The sequence below is a fragment of the Danio rerio genome, chromosome 23 (assembly GCF_052040795.2).
Source record: "Danio rerio strain M-AB ecotype USA chromosome 23, GRCz13ab, whole genome shotgun sequence".
Lineage (NCBI taxonomy): Eukaryota > Metazoa > Chordata > Actinopteri > Cypriniformes > Danionidae > Danio > Danio rerio.
Genome location: NC_141043.1, coordinates 34,310,607 through 34,328,625, shown reverse-complemented (window position 1 = coordinate 34,328,625; position 18,019 = coordinate 34,310,607). Strand labels below are relative to the sequence as shown.

The window sequence follows — 18,019 nt, the reverse complement described above, 5'->3', positions numbered from 1 at the left end:
ATATGAACTATCTCGTTCAAAAAAGTTTGTACACAAGAATGAATTGAAAGAATGTTTATTACATGCCACCTTTTCTTCCGTTTCCAGCCAGTTTCCCCTCTTTATGAGCAAAAACTTTTGAACATCTATAAAAGCTGTTCGTCATTTCTTATATTGGCCGATTTAAACAATTACACAACATAAAACAGAAACATTTTGATGTTCTGAATGTTCTTCTATGTAGAAAAATCACTTCCTGTCCTCCATCTGAATTACCCGATGTCATGTAAAAACAACCTATTAAAACAGTGCTTTTAAAACGTTTTATAAAGTATTTCATTGTAATGCTATGTGAAAAACAGCCAAATTAAATTGATTTATATTGTTCAATTTATATCTTGTTTTCCAGCACAGATATCTAAAAATTCTAGGATAAAATGGAGATGCAAAACTGCACAAAATACTAAAACGTCAGAATATGTATCTTAAATTGGACTTTTTTACCTTATTAGCAGGCTGTTTTTATTCTATGAAGACAAAAATTTGTGAAAATGATGTGGTTAAAGATGTAAACATTGTGTCTGCAAGGTCTTAAAAAGGCTTACATTTCAAAAACTAAATTTTAGGCCTTAAAAGTCTAAAATTCACTGAAATATTGTGTTGTAAGTTTTACATCATTTAAAAAATGTTCCTAAATGTTTAATGTTACTATTTCCAAGTAAAGCTACCCAATCTGTCACCTGTTAAATCATTTTAAACATTCTAGATACAATACACAACATCTGTTAGACATTTTGACAGCAACCTCTCCAAATAAAATCCCTAATCATGGAAAAAAACTAAAGCAACACATCTCTTTACATGGTCTTCTATTCATACAAAAACTATTTACAGAAGTATTAGAAAAAAATGGCTATCTGCATGTTTACTAGCGATCTAAAATAATTAGATTGCTGGTGATAGTGACATGTACAACATTTATTAATCATAGTTAAAATCTAAATTCATGCTTGTTAACATTAGTCAATGCATCATGAGTTAACATGAACTAACAATGAACAACTGTATTTCCATTAACTAATGTAAACAAAGAGGAATAAATACTGTAATAAACATATTATTCATTGTTTGCTCATGTCAATGAATGCATTAATTAACATTATCTAATACAGCTGCATATGTGTAGCATATGTAACAATGAGACCTTGAATAAAGTGTTACCCAAAATGTAATAGGCAACCCTTTTTCTTCTCAAAGATATAGGGTGACTTCACATAGAAATAAAATTAACCCCACTGTTTTATATGCACATTTGTATTGACCTTATTCTTCAATGCAGAAGAGCGCTCATTTTTGCGATTGTTTTAGAACTTCGAATTCAGTTGGCTTTGGGAGAAATTACTAGGCATAATAAACATCAGAAAATGGTCACACTATTTCTCTACAAACAAATAAAAAAATATCAGATCAACATCAAGCAGCATAATGAGTCATTTTTAACATCTAGAAATCAATTGAAGTGAATGAGACTGAAAGTGTCCAGCCAAAAAGGTTCAAAGGGCTGCGCCCGCTCTTACTTGAAATATTAGGTCAATACACAACATGTGTAATAATTACATACTAATACTGAATAGTTTCAGTGCTATCTTTTTGCATACTCTCATTACATGATTGCTCACCTAAAAAATAAAAAAAGCACCCTCAAGCGATCTGAGATGTTGGTGGCTTTTTTCTTTAGAACTATATTAGATAAGAGAATAGACATTAGAGTAGATTTTCATTTGAAACTGCGATCCTCTGTAAATTTATAAAATGTAAGTCAGCAAAAATGAATATCCATGACTTTTGGTGGTCTAATGAAGCAAAACAATCGGTCTATGCAAGAAACTGTATGTAGGTTTTTTGAGTCTCAATGTGCCAGTAGCCATTGACCTGTATTTTATGGCCATTTTTATCACCAGGGACCACAGATTCAAATTTCTTCTTTAATGTTGTACTAAAGAAAGAAAATCAATAGTACAACATATTTTTTTTAAAGAAATTTCCTTTTAACACATAACTGCCTTAGAGGGTAATACATAATAGTTTTTTCAATAAAGTTCGAGCTCATATCCTGCTGAAGGTAAATTCAAATCGGTTAAAAAGTGGAATGAGTTTATCACTGCAATTTGTACCACTTTAATTTTAACTAAACACTACAAGGCAGAGCTGAACTTTTCAATTAAAGCAAATTAAGATTTTATTACAGTGTGCCTTTACTCATTTGCTTTCATGAGGCCTCAGAGTATTTATTGGTATAAGTGACATTTGCCAGCATGAACGTGTGTTTGTGTGTGTGTGCAGGTTTGTGAGTGGCAGTAGAGACGGCACGGCGCGGATCTGGCAGCTGCAGCAGCAGGACTGGCGGAGCATTCTCTTGGACATGGCCACTAAACTACCTGGGTAAGACAAACATTAATCACCGTTTAAAAGTATGGCTCAATTAATTGTGCATTAATGCTACATTTTGTTGGCTAAACAAGTGATCATTAGCGGCATAATTACTTTTGAGTCCCGTGAGATCAATTGATTTTGACCACACAGAAGCGACACCCTTCGGTTTGCCAAGCTGATTGTTTTCTAAACTAAATGAAACAATACAAAACAACAAACAATCATTATATTTGGGTATTTTAGCATTTTGTTTTATTGCTTTTTCTCCAATATTTAATGATAATTGGTGACGTTTTTTTTCTCTAAATATTTAATTGTATTTAACCACATATTGAAGGACATTTTTGATAAAGGCTCATTTTACAAGTCTCTTAGAGTTAAACTTTGATTTGAACCATTTTTTGAATCCATTCAGCCAATTTCTTCTAGCGAGGTCAGTATTCGCTTAGCTTAGCATGCCGAATTAAATCTGATTTGACTATTAGCAATTTGATTAAAATAATAATAAATAATTGAGATAAGTTTCCTATTTAAATCTTGTGTCTTGTGTAGTTACGAAGTGTAAGTCTGAGGGAAAATTTAAAAATACTATTTTCTATTGCTAGGAACTATGCTCTCATTCTGGCATAATAGTCAAGAAACTGTGCTGCTGCATCAGGCGCAGTGATATTATGCAGCGTATGAGAATGGGCTACGTTCAGAGGGTCCCATGAAAACTTTTTTTTTTAAATATAGAGAGTGAAACAATGTCTGTATTTCATTAGTTAGTCTAACACAATTGAACAATATTAAACTAATTAATATTACGGTGCAGAAAAAAAATGCAATAACACCTAGAACAGATTTTACTTATTAAAAAAAGCATTTTTTTCCAACAAAGGCTCATTGTGAAAACATACCCCTGTATACAATTCTGAAGAGCGCAAATTACAACCCAGGCTCATTCTGAAAGTGTACATCAATATACATTTCTGGAGACTGCGAAATACGTTCCATGAGGTACTTTTTTTGTGCAGTTTTTGTGAATCCATGAGGCCACTGTGTACACTTTTTGAGATGTCAAATTTCTCTTGCGGGTGCTATTCGCGCCTGCTGTTCTTGCGTAAACCCACCAGAGGCTGTTGTTGACTGAATGACTGACTAACTTATTGATCGACTGATTGACCCGCCCAGCCACTTCCCTCAACCCAACCAACAATTTTTAAAAGGCAATACAGAAAAAGAAAAGTCCTCATCTGATTTTTACCACGTTTTCAGAATTTACCACGTTCTCCCTCTGTTATTTACTTGTTTTTTATTTTATTTTTTGGATTCTGTTTTTGTCTTACCTACTTTATGGAACCGTTCTTCACCGGACTCTGACGTCGTGGTCAACTCCTCTCTACGTCTCAAGTCCCCCGATGTACATGGCAAGCTAACAGGACAAACTGGTTACAGAGGGAAAGCTGTCCATATGAAGGTAAGCGGTCAGCTGGTAAGTGCGAAAAGGAACGGCAATACTGCCCCCGTAGCATTTGTTTTAAAAATAAAATGCAGCCATACATACTTCTGGCTACATAATTCCTGATCTCCATAAACATATATAAGGCTACTTCTAATAAGCCTATGTTGGCAAATTATGTAGCTAGAACTACGTATGGCTGCATTTTGTCTAAAAAATGAATGCTAGGTGGTGGTATGACATTGCAGACAGCTTCTTTTTCTTTTCGTGCTACCAGCTGACTGGTTACCTCCATGTGGACGGCTTTTCTGCTGTTACTAGTTTGCTCAGTGGCTCGCCACATACGTCGGGAAATTATTGAGACGCTAAGAGTAGTTGATCACGATGACGGGGTTTGAGCCCGGCGAAGAACGGTTGCAGAAAGCAGGTCAAACAAAAACAAAAGTCAAAAAATAAAATAATAACAGTAAACAACAGGGTGAGAATGTGGTAAGACCTAAAAATGTAAAAATCATGCGGCCACAAGGGCTTATCTTTTTTTAGATTGCTTTTGAAAACACTGTAAGTTCAGTTTAGGGAGGCCAGTGGGTGAGTCAATTGATGCTTTTGAAAACACTATCGGTTGGTTATTCAGTCGACAGCGGCCTATAGTGGATTTTTTGCAAGAAGAACAGGCCCAAATGGCTTTCGCAAAATAACTTGGAGATTTGAAAAGCGTACACAGCATCCTTTGGTGGATTTGCGAAAACTAAAGCTGCAAAAAAAAAAAAAAGACATAACTTCTGGGATGTATTTCCCACTGTCCAGAAATCTTTTCAGGGGTATCTATTAATAATGATCCTGGGTTGATTTTTTTCAATGTCGAACTGTGAATCTAAAAAAAAAAAAGTGAAAATATATTAACCTAAATTAAAATGGAAATCTAATGATCCACTGTAGCCATTTAGCCGTCAATTAAAAAATTTGTAAAGTGTTTGATTTTCAGTTTATCAGGGATCAAATGCTGGTTGTTTATTAAAGCTTGCACCTTTAGAGCAAGTCATTCTAGACTTATTATTCCAATATAATAAAACGATTAAGATCATGGCCACAAATTGCATGATCATTTTTATACTAATTGTAATATAGTTTGTATAATATAGTTTTTTATTTCAATATATTAGATAGTATCTCATTGCTCTTGCTCTTGGAAAATAGGCCACCTGAAAACAAAATTAGAAATGTCATCTCTATTTTTGATCTTTCAACTCTCATTTCTTTCTGTCTTCCTTAGCAAATACAACCCTCCACCTTTAGAGGACAAAGTTACCAAGCTGAAGGTGACTATGGTGGCCTGGGACTGCAACGACAACACAGTCATCACCGCTGCCAACAACCTGACGCTCAAAGTGTGGAACTCGTACACGGGGAACCTCATCCACGTGCTGATGGTAAGAGTGTGAAGATCTCTGAATGATTGATAGGAGCCAGTATGTGATGGTGACTCATGATGGCGTTTTCACCCACAGGGCCACGAGGACGAGGTGTTTGTGTTAGAGCCTCATCCGTTTGATTCCAGAGTGCTTTTCTCTGCTGGGCACGATGGGAATGCAATCGTCTGGGATCTGGCAAGAGGAGTCAAAATACGCTCTTACTTTAACATGGTAAAACAACCAGCTCCACTCCATGTCTTTTATTAGGTCGTAGTGTGTGTGTTTTTGGTCAAACCTGTGTTAACCTTTAGTAAAATCAAATACCCAAAACTGTGTATTGATGCTTGAAAATAGACTGTGTTTTTTTGCTTTGGTGTGTGTTTGCGTGTAGATCGAGGGTCAGGGACATGGTGCAGTGTTTGACTGTAAGTGTTCTCCAGACGGTCAGCACTTCGCTTGCACAGACTCTCACGGTCACCTGCTTATATTCGGCTTTGGCTCCAGCAGCAGATATGACAAGGTACTGAAATGTCTGTCTCTGAATTAAATATTAGCTTAGTGCCTACTGCATGTGAGCTGCTTCATTATATATGGAATATCATGTCATGTGACGTCATTATGTTGCATGTTTAACTAAGTCAGTCTTGTCTAGTTATCGTCTTGGCTGTAAAAGCAGCTATTTTACACTTTTATTCCATGTTTTGGCCGGCTGATTAAATAATGACTTACAAAATTATGTTTGTTTTTAATCAGTTAATACACAGGAAATAGATGGTCAAACTCTGGCATTTTAATCTTTGATATGGTATTACGGGCAGTGTTATTCAAACTAAAATTGTGAATACATTTATTTATTTTCAGTTATCAATAGTGTCTTTATATACACTTGAAGTCAAAATTATTAGCCCCCCTTTGATTTTTTAAAACTTTATATATGTAATAAAAATTAATACCTTTTTCATTTTTAATTAATGTTTACAATATAAATCCACTTAGATCCACATATTTGTTAATCAAAGCAAGACTCATTTAAAATCAGAATTATTAGCGCCAATTAGAATTTTTTTTGTCTTTTTTAAATATTTCTCAAACGATGTTAAACAGAGCAAGGGAATTTTTACCATATGTCTGATAGTGTTTTTTCTTCTGAAGAAAGTCTTATTTGTTGTATTTTGGATTGAATAATAGCAGTTTTTAATTCTTTAAAAACCATTTTAAGGGCAAAATGATTAGCCTCTTTAAGCTATATATTTATTTCAATAGTCTACAAACCAAACCTCACTATACAATAACTTGTCTAATTACCCTAACCTGCCTAGTTAACCTAATTAACCTAGTTAAGCCTTTAAATATCACTTTAAGCTGTATAGAAGGGTCTTGAAAAATATCTAGTCAAATATTATTTGCTATCATTATGGCAAAGATAAAATAAATCAGTTATCAGATATGAGTTATTAAACTATTATGTTTAGAAATATGTTGAAAAAAATCTTCTCTTGTTAAACAGAAATTGGGGGAAAAAATAAACAGGGGGGCTAATAATTCTATCTTTAACTGTAAGTAGATTAATTATTTTATTTAGTTATTTTTATTTATTTATTTGCTTCAAATATATTATTTAATTTGGGTTTATTTATTTCTGAAAATTGTATTTCTTTTTAGTAAAATTGTCTTTCTTAAAAAAGACAGAATTTCAGACAGAATAAAATTTTATTTTATTCAGGTTTTGTAAGTTTAAGTTTTTCATATAATATCTTTTATCTAATTTATTTAGCTTACAATGATCAAAAATGATGTTTAGTCGTATTTTTTTATTAGTATATTTTTTTGTAATCGTTTTTTTTAGGTATTAATAATGACATTTCACAGTATAAAAAGTTCTTGTTGCAAAAATGAGGAATGTACTTATAATAAAAATGAAATATAAAATGCACTGTATTAATTACCCAGTAATTTCTTGTTAAGATCAGTAACTTGTTAAATTGTTTGTGTTGAGATAGTATTTGTCTAAAGAAGTGAAACATAAAACAACTCGCATCAATCACTTTAAATGCTACAGGTGAATTTAGATATGACAGCATTATGATGATTGGATTTTGAGATTTGCAAAAAATGATAGTATTTACAAGAACATAAGATTCACCTGCCTGTAGGTCACACCTGGAAATTAAAAAAGTAATATTCACAGACATCATAAACATGTACTTACTACACAACAGATGCTTTACATTCAAATGTTTATGTTTACAATATAACACATAAACATTATAGCTGCAAAACTAGTGTAATTGTAAACAACTGGACAGTAATATTTTAGATACTGAAGTCTGTAATATTGATAAATGTAGTGCATCTGTATCAGAAATGAGAATGATATCATCAATTGCTGTTCAATGCAGTCTCCTTCTGTTTGTCTGGAGCTGTGTTGGTCTATATTTCGCTTTGCTCTGTATGTATTTATTCTGAATGTATCTATTCATGTGTTCCTCAGATAGCAGATCAGATGTTTTTCCACACGGATTATCGTCCGCTGATCCGCGATGCCCATAACTTTGTGCTGGACGAACAGACTCAGCAGGCGCCTCACCTAATGCCCCCGCCATTCCTGGTGGACGTGGATGGAAACCCTCACCCTCCGCGCTTCCAAAGACTGGTACCAGGCCGAGAAAACTGCAGAGAAGAGCAGCTCATACCCCAGATGGGCCTCACCTCATCAGGTACGAGTGTTTCTCTTCGACCTCTTTCTGCGCTTTTACTAGTTAGAGTAATTAATGGTGACTTGTTTGTACTCACAGGCTTCACAAACAAGCACCATCAATCTGTCACTGAGCTGTAATCAGTGTTATTTCTGGTATTTTAGGGCTAAATCAGGTGGTAAGTCAGCAGGCTGCAGAAGGCTCGAGTCCACTTGATAGTATGATCCAGAGACTACAGCAAGAGCAGGACCAGAGGCTGGGCTCTGACAGCAGAGCCAACAGAGGTAATACAAACTCTCTGTTTTTCACATGTAGTTTTGACGCTACAATTAAATAATCAACAAGTCAGGGGTGCATTTCCGAAAACCATCGTTAGCCATCTAAGGTCGCAAGCTCCATCATCAAAATATGGCGTTTCTCGAATGCTGCATTCCAGTGACAATTCGCAAATTGTGTTGAAAACGTGTGCAGTAGCAAATACTTTTCTTGAGCTGTAGTAAGAAGCAGAGTTCCTGGTTGTGTTCTATTCTGTTATACCCTCTTTGCCCTATTACTTTCCATAGTTCCAACATCCACTTTGATTAATAAAAAAAGCTTACAGTTATCTCTCTCATGTGTACTTTGCTTTCAAAGTAATTTTTCACAGTTAGTAAACTCCAGATTGACAATTGCGCTCTCTTCATAGTGCACTTCGAAATCATTTAGGCCATTTTGAACGCAGCTGCGACTCAGAAGCTATAGGTGACCTATCATTTACAACAGATATCTGTTACATCTCTAAAACTAGTGAAAAAAAAAAGTATTTTTGGACCTAAATGTATTTATGGCAACAAATAAATAAAAGTAGTTTTTACATCATTATTTGACCATATATCTGATTTATGGCCTATATGAGATTAGACTGTATTATAAATTATACACTACTATTGAACGGTTATTTTATAGTGCATTTTGAAGTGCATTTTATAGTGCATCTTATAGTGTTATTTTAATTAAATAAATGCAGCCTTGGTGAGCAGGATAAGCTTATTTTAATGGATTTAAAAATCCTACTTACCGCAAACTTTGGACCGATAGTGTACGTGCTAGCTATTGTAAGTGGATTTATGTTTTAGAATAGAATATGGAATATTATCCATAATGTTTGTAAAGGAATATAGGCCCTATTTGTGCAGTTGACATGTTTTTACCAAAACTAATATTAGATTTTGAAAAAATGTGTGTGTGTGTGTGTGTCTAAAACAAAATTATTACAAAAATAATAATTTATTGTGAAAGATGTTATGATGTTGTTTACATGGATGATGGACGTTTTACATCATAATGAATGTGGTTCAAACAACAGATCTGCGAAAGAACAACTAAGATTTTGGGAAATACTTTGTTAATACTTCGTTTGTTTCCCAAATGACGCATCATACTATAGTAGTTTAGCCACAATTTATGTCATTGTTTGGGAAACGCATCCCAGATTAGTGAAATTTCATTACTTTTGTTATCAGTTTCAGTTTACGTTTTAGTTATTTATGTTATTTGTTTGGCTTATCTTTTCAGTGCTTCCTTTTTCAGTTAGTTGCATAAGGAACATTTTACAAAAACCTTAATTTTAAGTAATTTAATAGAGTAATTTTTTTAAATGTGTTTCTGTTTCAGCCTCATTTCATGGAATTTATTTGCAATAGTTTCAACAGGAAGTTGCTGAGACTTTTAGTGCAGTATGTTAACAAACAACTGAAACGGAACATTGAGTAGGAGGCGGGGCTTTCTTTTTGCACACCATTCCTTCATAGTAAACTAATGGTAAAAGTGGTGTGGTTAAGTATCTTGTGGCTGAAGTCGCCGATCTGGTGTCATTAGAGAAGGACCGCCACTCCAAATGCAGAAGCCAGTGGTCAGACTTTGATTGAAAATGACCAAAAAAAAATTTTTTTTTCTGTGAATTAACTGGCATGGATTAATAGTTCACTTAAGGAATAAAAATTATATTGAATAACAATGTGCTAGTAAAAAAACATTGTAAATTTGGATTTTACACAATAGTAAAAGCTACTTGTGAACAAGCCAAAGTTTCGACAAGTCAAATATTTTGTAAAATATTGTAAATCATGAGTACTTATCAGATGAACCTCTATGAACCAGTTTGGGGGTAATGATGAATATCTATAATGTTGAAACTGTATATCTGCTGTTTGTGTAGGATCTGTCAGCTCTCCCACAGAAGTCACTTCTCCACCAAATGTGGGTCTGAGACGCAGTGGACAGATTGAAGGTGTTCGGCAGATGCACAGTAACGCTCCACGTAGCGAGATCGCCACTGAAAGAGACCTGGTGGCCTGGAGCCGACGAGTCCTCGTTCCTGAACTATCACTAGCCATAGCCTGGTAAAACATAAACATACATGAATAATCCAATAATTGTTGTTAAAAGGAAGCGATAGGTCATAATATTTTTGGATAGTGGGTATGTAGTGTATATACAAAGTGCATCTTGAGATTCCAAAAGCATTCATTGCAGGATGAAGCCTATTAAAATTCAGCAAGAATGACCAAATAATTTGACATTTTTGAAGAGAGAAAGATATATATGAGAAATAAGATAATGAAGTAGTATCACTCAAGTAAAAGTCATGTTTTTTAGATTTACAGTGTATTATTGTGATGATAAATGTGACAAACAACATTTAACAAACAATGTTTTAGACAAAACAGTGTCAAGTGTTTACTTTTGTTCTGAAATATTTCCAAGTATGGTTGGGTATTGCAACCAGTTTGGTGATTTAGTTTAATTTTTATTCATATGGTTTTGATTCCGTTTGATTCGGTATTTGTGAATTAACAATATTTCATTTAAATTGTAAACAGATATGTAATTCATATTTGTAAACAATGGTTACTGAAACCTTCCTACTCATGAATGGATTACACATTTACATTCATAATAAAGCCAACACAATTATGTTTAATTACTTTTTACTTTCAGTAAAACATTGAACTGGAAATTGTCTATAAAACACACACAAACTAAGCACAGAATGTTGTTTACTGTAAAAAAAAAAACAAAAACAAAAAACATGGTAAATGTGCAGGTCAAAACAGTATAATAAATGTAACATCATATGACATCAATAATAAATGTCAACATCATCCATTATTTACTTTTATAAGATTATAAAATGTGTCAGATATGACGATTAATTCAGATATAGTAAGAAATAAGAAATCTACTTTTATAAAAGGTTGTTTTCCATACAGAAATTGTGCCACATGTCAGAATCTAGTGAAGTGTAAAGGATTTTTGAATCCAGTAACAGGTTAAAATATTAAAATAAAAACCTACATTACCTGCTCTACCCATAATGCAGTCTATATGTTAAAATGTCTGTGCCTAAAGATATTGTGAATCATGGATTTCGAGTGTATAATGAAACAAATAATTGTATTTTTAATGTTTTGGACTGTGGGAATTTCATTGTATTGACAAAGCTATGAATAAGTGAATAATAATAATTGAAAAGTACAATGGAGATAATGCTTTTACAGGCTTTTACAGGTGTTAGCTATATTGAAATGAAAATTAGATGTTTTTAACTATTGAGTAGTCGTCTAACTAATGAGGGAATGTGATTGACTGTGGAGTAAGTGGGTGAAGTGAGAAGATTGTGTCACGCACTGAGGAAGGCATTGTGCTGAACTGCCTGTGTTTTGCATCTCCTAATGTAAAATAAAGCTATATAAAGTAATTATTTAACAAGTGTGATTTATGAGCTTTTGAATGATATTATCAACAACATTAACGCACCAAAATAAAAATAAAAAACAGCAAGCAGACTTCATTACTTAACAGGTTAAAATAGTGAAGCTTGAAACATGTTTAAAATACAAAAGAATTTCAATATTCAAAACTGCCGCATAAAACCATTTTCCTTATTTAATTAAATAACTCTTTGATGTACAATGAAGTCAAAATGTTCGTTGATCTGTTTTATTTTCATACACAGCTGAAACTCAAACAAGACCTTCTCATATCTTACTTTTTACTGTTTCTGCAGATTGTTGACAGATGACGTGTTGCTGATGCTTCTATGTGTCTGTGTGTTTGTGAATGCAGTAAGCAGGAGATCTGGAGAACAGCTAAAGGAGAGGAGGAGATCAACATCTACAGATCAGAGAGGAGGAGACGCAGCTTACACAGCCAATACCACAGAGAAAACCGGGTAAATCACCATGCTTGATCATAAGTTTGAAAACATATTACTAAAAAAAACATCCAACTAATCTGCCTAATTGAGTGCACAAAATGTGTGATGCAACTTCCAGCTGAATGCATCTTGATAACGTGTTGCTAAAGCCATTGTTGCAAATTAAATGCATATTAAAGTATGTATTTATCATACCAGCATGCTATAGAAAATGCAGCGGAGGAGGGGCGCCGTCACCAGGGTAACCAGCATAACTACCACACAAGATTGGCTGTGGAGGAAACGAGTCGTCAGAGTGAACCGAACGAGGAAGAACACAGCGCCTCTGAGGTACAAAAACAAAACCTGCAGAATGCCTTTAAATAATAGTTAAGTCAATGAAACACATAATTAATGAACATTTTGTGAGTTATGCTGCATTTATTTGATTAGAAATACAGTTATGTATATTAGAAATAAATATTGTAAAATAAACATGAAATAGATACTAGCTGTTACCTAATTTAATATATTTTAAATGTAATTTATTCTAAATGTGTTAAAGTTTTATTGGTAAAACTGCCATTACTCCATTCTTTACTCATACTCAATCCTTCAGAAATCTTTGTAATAAAGCAATTTGCTGTTTAGAAACATTTCTTTTTCTTATTATCAGTGTTTGAAAAAAAGTTGTGCTGCTTAATATTTGTGTGAAAACCAGGATGCTTTCTTTTTTTTTTTTTCTGAATAGGAATTTAAACAGTGGAGCGTATATTAGCAGACAAAATCTTTTATAACATTTTAAATTCCATTTTATTAGTTTAATGTAGGCATGCATGATATTGGAAAAATCCGACAATGTAATATTTTGTTTTTCTGCAATGTAAATTGCGATATAAATGAATCGAATTTCACCAGATAGCTTGAATAGCTCTATTTGGAAAGACATTCTTAATTTAAATTGATTGGGTTGATTTTTAAGGCAAAAATAATACAATAGAGCAAAGAAAAGAGTCAAATAAACAGTGCTTTATGGTTTATGGGAGTCAAACTGTATTAAGGTACAGAAATTAAATTATGAAATGTAAAATAACACTGTATAGTTTTCATTGTATTAATAATTCAGTAAAACTATTCTTTATTAAAGTATCAAATGTGCTTTTTTGTGCCCGAATGTTTTAAACTCTCTTGAAATGCCTTTAAAAACATGCAAATTCTAAACTTATGCTTTGCAATTACAAATCTAATGTATTCTCAACTTTTGTGTTGATCAACTATAGTCCCAACTCGACGTTGCATATACTGCGATGTGACTATATCGATATCGATGCTGAAACGATATATTGTGCAGCCCTAATTTAATGCATCCTCAAAAAACTAAAACAGTTAGGATATTGAGTTATAGCTTATATTGAGTTATATAAAACTAATTTTAGGTAGACTCGATATATGCCTGCTGTTTTTATAAATGATATTGAATGTAATTTAGTTTTTATGTTTATACATTACTCATTTTACTTTCTAAAACTTTAAAGCTATAGAGCAGGTTTTATATTGTTTTCAGAAACAAAAAGAAAAAGTCTTGATAACTTTAGTTTAGGCCACAATTCACAATATTAACAAACCAATAACTAAAACTTTTAACTGTTTATTAATAGTTACTAAAGTCCTGGGTAGGATTAAGGATGCAAACGTTTTAGGATCATAAGTTTTAACTACTAATGAACAGTTAATATCTTGATAATAGGCAGGTAATAAGCCAGTAGTTAATAGCATGAGTTGTGACCTAAACTTAAGTGTTACCAAAGGCTTTACTGAAACCTTTTAATGCATCTCAGCTGAAAAAGACTTTTACAAAACACCACCATACTGGCCCTACACATTTGAATGGTATATGTGGCTTCTTTAAGAGGGAAACAATATTCAATGACAGATGATGTACTACATAGGACTTTTCGTCACACATGGATTGTATTAAAGGGAAACGGTTTCTGTATGACAGGTGGTTGAGAAATCTGGTGACACCAGTGGAAAAGGAAAGTCATTTCAGAGGCGGTGCAAGTTATTACCTTTTGTTAAAAGGCTGTCATAGATTAATCATTCACTCCACAGAAACGTCTATTGGAAAAGTACATTGGGTCAATTGTGAGTCCATACAGACTTGAGCATTGAAAGCTAAAATGGTTCTAGTTATTGTGGTGATTGTCTTTTTTATTGCCCTTCTGTCTGAAGTGTTATTGCTCCATCTGTACTGTTAAAATCTCTGTTAGGAGTGTGAGTGGTGTTTCAGTGTAGCTTCAATACAAAGTTTCTCAGTCTATAGAGCTATTATACCAGATTCATACTGTCTGTATTGTACATTCCTACACCAAATTATAGTTTTTAGCATGAAAAAATGTTTAACAATCCTTCAACAATTATTGTAGTTTGAAGATCTATTGTTTTTACTTGCAGATTAGAAACAGAAAGCATCAGGATTTATTTTTTTAATCAGCAGTCAGCCAGTCATTAGTTTGGATTGCTTGATGCAAATAACACATGAATATTTTATACTCTCTTGTTTTAGTCAATTTGGTGTCGCAGACTTGTTTGTGAATATTTTGTATTTTCCCGGTTGTTAATGCTGCAATTATTTCATGTAATCAGTCACAAGACAAAATGCTGAATTGAGCAGTGACATGAAAAATTTTTTTTCAATTCATCGCACTGGCTTCAAACACTTGAACTTTTCATGCTTTTTAGGGAGAGACAGAAGTAAGACCTCCCAGTAGAGAATCATCAGACGAGGAGAGAGAGGAGAAAGAACCCTGGCCTGATGAAAACAGCAGCTCCAGGTAAACATTCACTACCTTCAAACCTCACAGTGCCATACACTCACTGACCATCTTTAATAGGGGCACCTTTGCTAGGATCAAATAAGACCCCCTTATGTCTGGCATAGATTCCACAAGGTGCTATGAACATTCATAACCTTTATTATGGGCTATATTACATAGTTATGTATAACAGCACTAGTATGCAACACATACAACGCTACAGATGTCAGTTTGGGATGTTTGTTTAGTTTTTTTTTCATTTAATTACATATTTTACCAGTCCTTAAGCATTAAGCAGTTCAAATATCATGTTAAATTAATACCAAATGGCAGCTTTTCAACAGAGATGCATCATGCTCCTGTGAAAATAATAATAATAACTAATAATAGAAAAATAAAATACAGCATTTAATTTGTTTACAAAGGCTCAATGTTTTGTTTTTGGGAGACTATGTTATACATAAATTAATGTAAATCCTTTACAGATTTGTATCTGTATGACAAAAATAGATGTTTCATTTAGCCTACCATGACAATAATTAATGTATTGTTGGAATAAAAGTGAACTGCAATGCCTCCTGTTGCCTAAGTATGACATTTTTGAATGATAAACAAGATGGATAGCTTAAATTTTATAATAACTAAACTAAATGCGGTGTATCTGACGCTTTAATTGATGTATCCTAGTTTAATTTGCATATAGCACAGAATTTGAAGATAGGATTGATATTGGGCCAAATTTAAATGGATCCATTTTCACAAATCAAACAGCCATCTGATCAGAGAAAACGCATGAAGTGACCAGACTGGACAGGCCCAATATCTGACATAATCCTTCCTAATCCACATACGCCAGAGCCACACACATATATGCTGGGTCTGTTTGCATTTGCAGTGATTACTCCAGCGATTATTCCGACTGGACGGCAGATGCTGGAATAAACCTCGAACCACCCAAGAAGACCAGCGTAAAGAAAAAGAAGAAGAAGAACGCCAGCAGCTCTGAAGAAGATGGAGAGAAGAAAAAAGACTCCAAGAAGGAGAGGAGGAAAGAAAAGCCGGACAAAGATGGAGCGCTACCAAAGAAGAAGAAGCCAAAAGAGAAACGGAAGGTTGGTGCATCACTGTGTTTCTTATCTACACACACTTCTTTTTAGACACATTTCTACACACATTTCTTATTAGAAATTGCAAAATACATTTACTAAGTTCACTAGTTTATTGAAAAATTTGAGTACTGCACATACCTGCATTACAGGACAGTTCTTTGGTTTTTGTCATTTTTTCTTGATCTGTTAATGAGCAGATGACTTCCATTATATATTTGGTGAAATTTTCAATTTAAGCATTTTTGGAATCAAAAGACTTCATGAGATTTCATGCCAAGGAAAGTTTTGTTATTGCATTATTGCATATATTCCGATTGTTGCTTGTTTATATCGTATTCACCTTATTCTCTGTGTAAGAGCGGGCGCAGCCATTTGAATCTTTTTGGCACAAGACCTCTGGTCTCATTCATTTTAAGACTTTAAAACAGATTGTTTTGCTGCTTGATGTTGCAACCTGATATTTTCTAATTGTGTTATTCTACTTTGTCTCTATAGTCATGCAAACATTTGTTTGTAGAGCAAGTAGTTTGATCGTTTTTTGCGTCTATTATTCCTAGTCATTTCTCTCATAGGCAACTGAATCAGAAGTTCTAAAACAATCGCAAAATAGAGCACACTTCCACATTGAAGAATAAGGTCAATAAAGCGCTATAGAAATACAGGTTATTGATTTCACAGCTAGTACAGTTTATTGATGATTGAGCACCTTTTAAAATGAATTCACAATAACATTAAATTGATATGACAGTAAATAGATTTCACAATATTTTTTTTATCACCTCCTCATTATATTAATCACACATGCCATCTCATTTAATCTCCCGCTTTTCACTGACACCGTTGTCTCCTTGGTAACCAAGTGTTGGTAACTTTTAAAAAATCACAAAAATTCACAAAATTTGTGAAGAAAATTATGCAAAATCTTCATTCTTATAATTGTCTCTTTTTCCTGCAGTTAAAAATGAAAGGTATTTAGTTTATTGTCTTTTGATTGTATCATCAATTTTTTAATTTCAGATATTTTTCTTGCAGTGAGAATCTATAGATTTCTTTTTAATGGAGAGAAGATTTTTTTCAACACATTTCTAAACATAATAGTTTTAATAACTCATTTCTAATAACTGATTTGTTTTATCTTTGCCATGATGACAAGTGATAGTTAAATGCTTAGCTAGGTAAATTAGGTTAGCTAGGCAGGTTAGAGTAATTAGGCAGGTTATATAATGATGGTTTGTTCTGTAGACTATCAAAAAATATATAGCTTAAAGGGGCTAATAGTTTTGACATTAAAATGGTTTTAAAAAAATTAATAAACTCCATTTATTTTAGCTGAAATAAAACAAAAAGATTTTCTTTAGAGAAAAAAATATTATCAGACATACAGTGAAAATTTCCTTGCTTTGTTAAACCTCATTTGGGAAATATTTAAAAAAGACAAAAAAATTTAAAAGGGCGCTAATCTGATTTTAACTGTATGAGACTTGCTTTGTTTACCAAATAAGTGGATCTAAGTGGATTTATATTGTAAACAATTGAATAAAAATGAAAAAGGTATTACTTTTTATTACATATATGAAGTTTTTAGTTATGATACTACCTAAATCATTCCACAGATTTTTTTTCACTAAATCCTCCACAGAAATAGCTAAAAATGTCTGCAGATTCTGTCTGGCCCTAAAGTAAAAAACATGTTTGGATGTTGAAAGTTTTTAATTAATGAAGCTAAAATAAAAAAAAAAACCCTGGGACATGAAAGCATCATGTCCAGAAAGTTGAACTGCCTTGTTAAGAGAAATTTCGTTGTTAAGAGAATTGATCAGTTCTGTATATCCCTTTATATAAATATATATATATATATATATATATATATATATATATATATATATATATATATATATATATATATATATATATATATATATATATTTTTTTTTTTTTTTTTTTATAAAAGTAGAA

General features: G+C 33.0%; 1 protein-coding gene across 3 annotated transcripts in view; it reads left to right on the top strand.

Annotated features, from left to right (window-relative positions):
* phip (PHIP subunit of CUL4-Ring ligase complex) overlaps positions 1-18,019 on the top strand; it is a 69,460-nt gene that overhangs the window by 32,183 nt on the left and 19,258 nt on the right. For all 3 annotated transcript variants that reach the window (XM_087307442.1, XM_087307441.1, XM_087307443.1), the window contains 11 exons: positions 2,323-2,421; positions 5,127-5,283; positions 5,362-5,496; positions 5,657-5,785; positions 7,757-7,982; positions 8,126-8,245; positions 10,159-10,342; positions 12,069-12,174; positions 12,358-12,489; positions 14,881-14,972; positions 15,850-16,066. In XM_087307442.1, the coding sequence (XP_087163568.1) occupies positions 2,323-2,421; positions 5,127-5,283; positions 5,362-5,496; positions 5,657-5,785; positions 7,757-7,982; positions 8,126-8,245; positions 10,159-10,342; positions 12,069-12,174; positions 12,358-12,489; positions 14,881-14,972; positions 15,850-16,066 (1,597 nt within the window). The remainder of the gene's footprint in view (positions 1-2,322; positions 2,422-5,126; positions 5,284-5,361; positions 5,497-5,656; positions 5,786-7,756; positions 7,983-8,125; positions 8,246-10,158; positions 10,343-12,068; positions 12,175-12,357; positions 12,490-14,880; positions 14,973-15,849; positions 16,067-18,019) is intronic.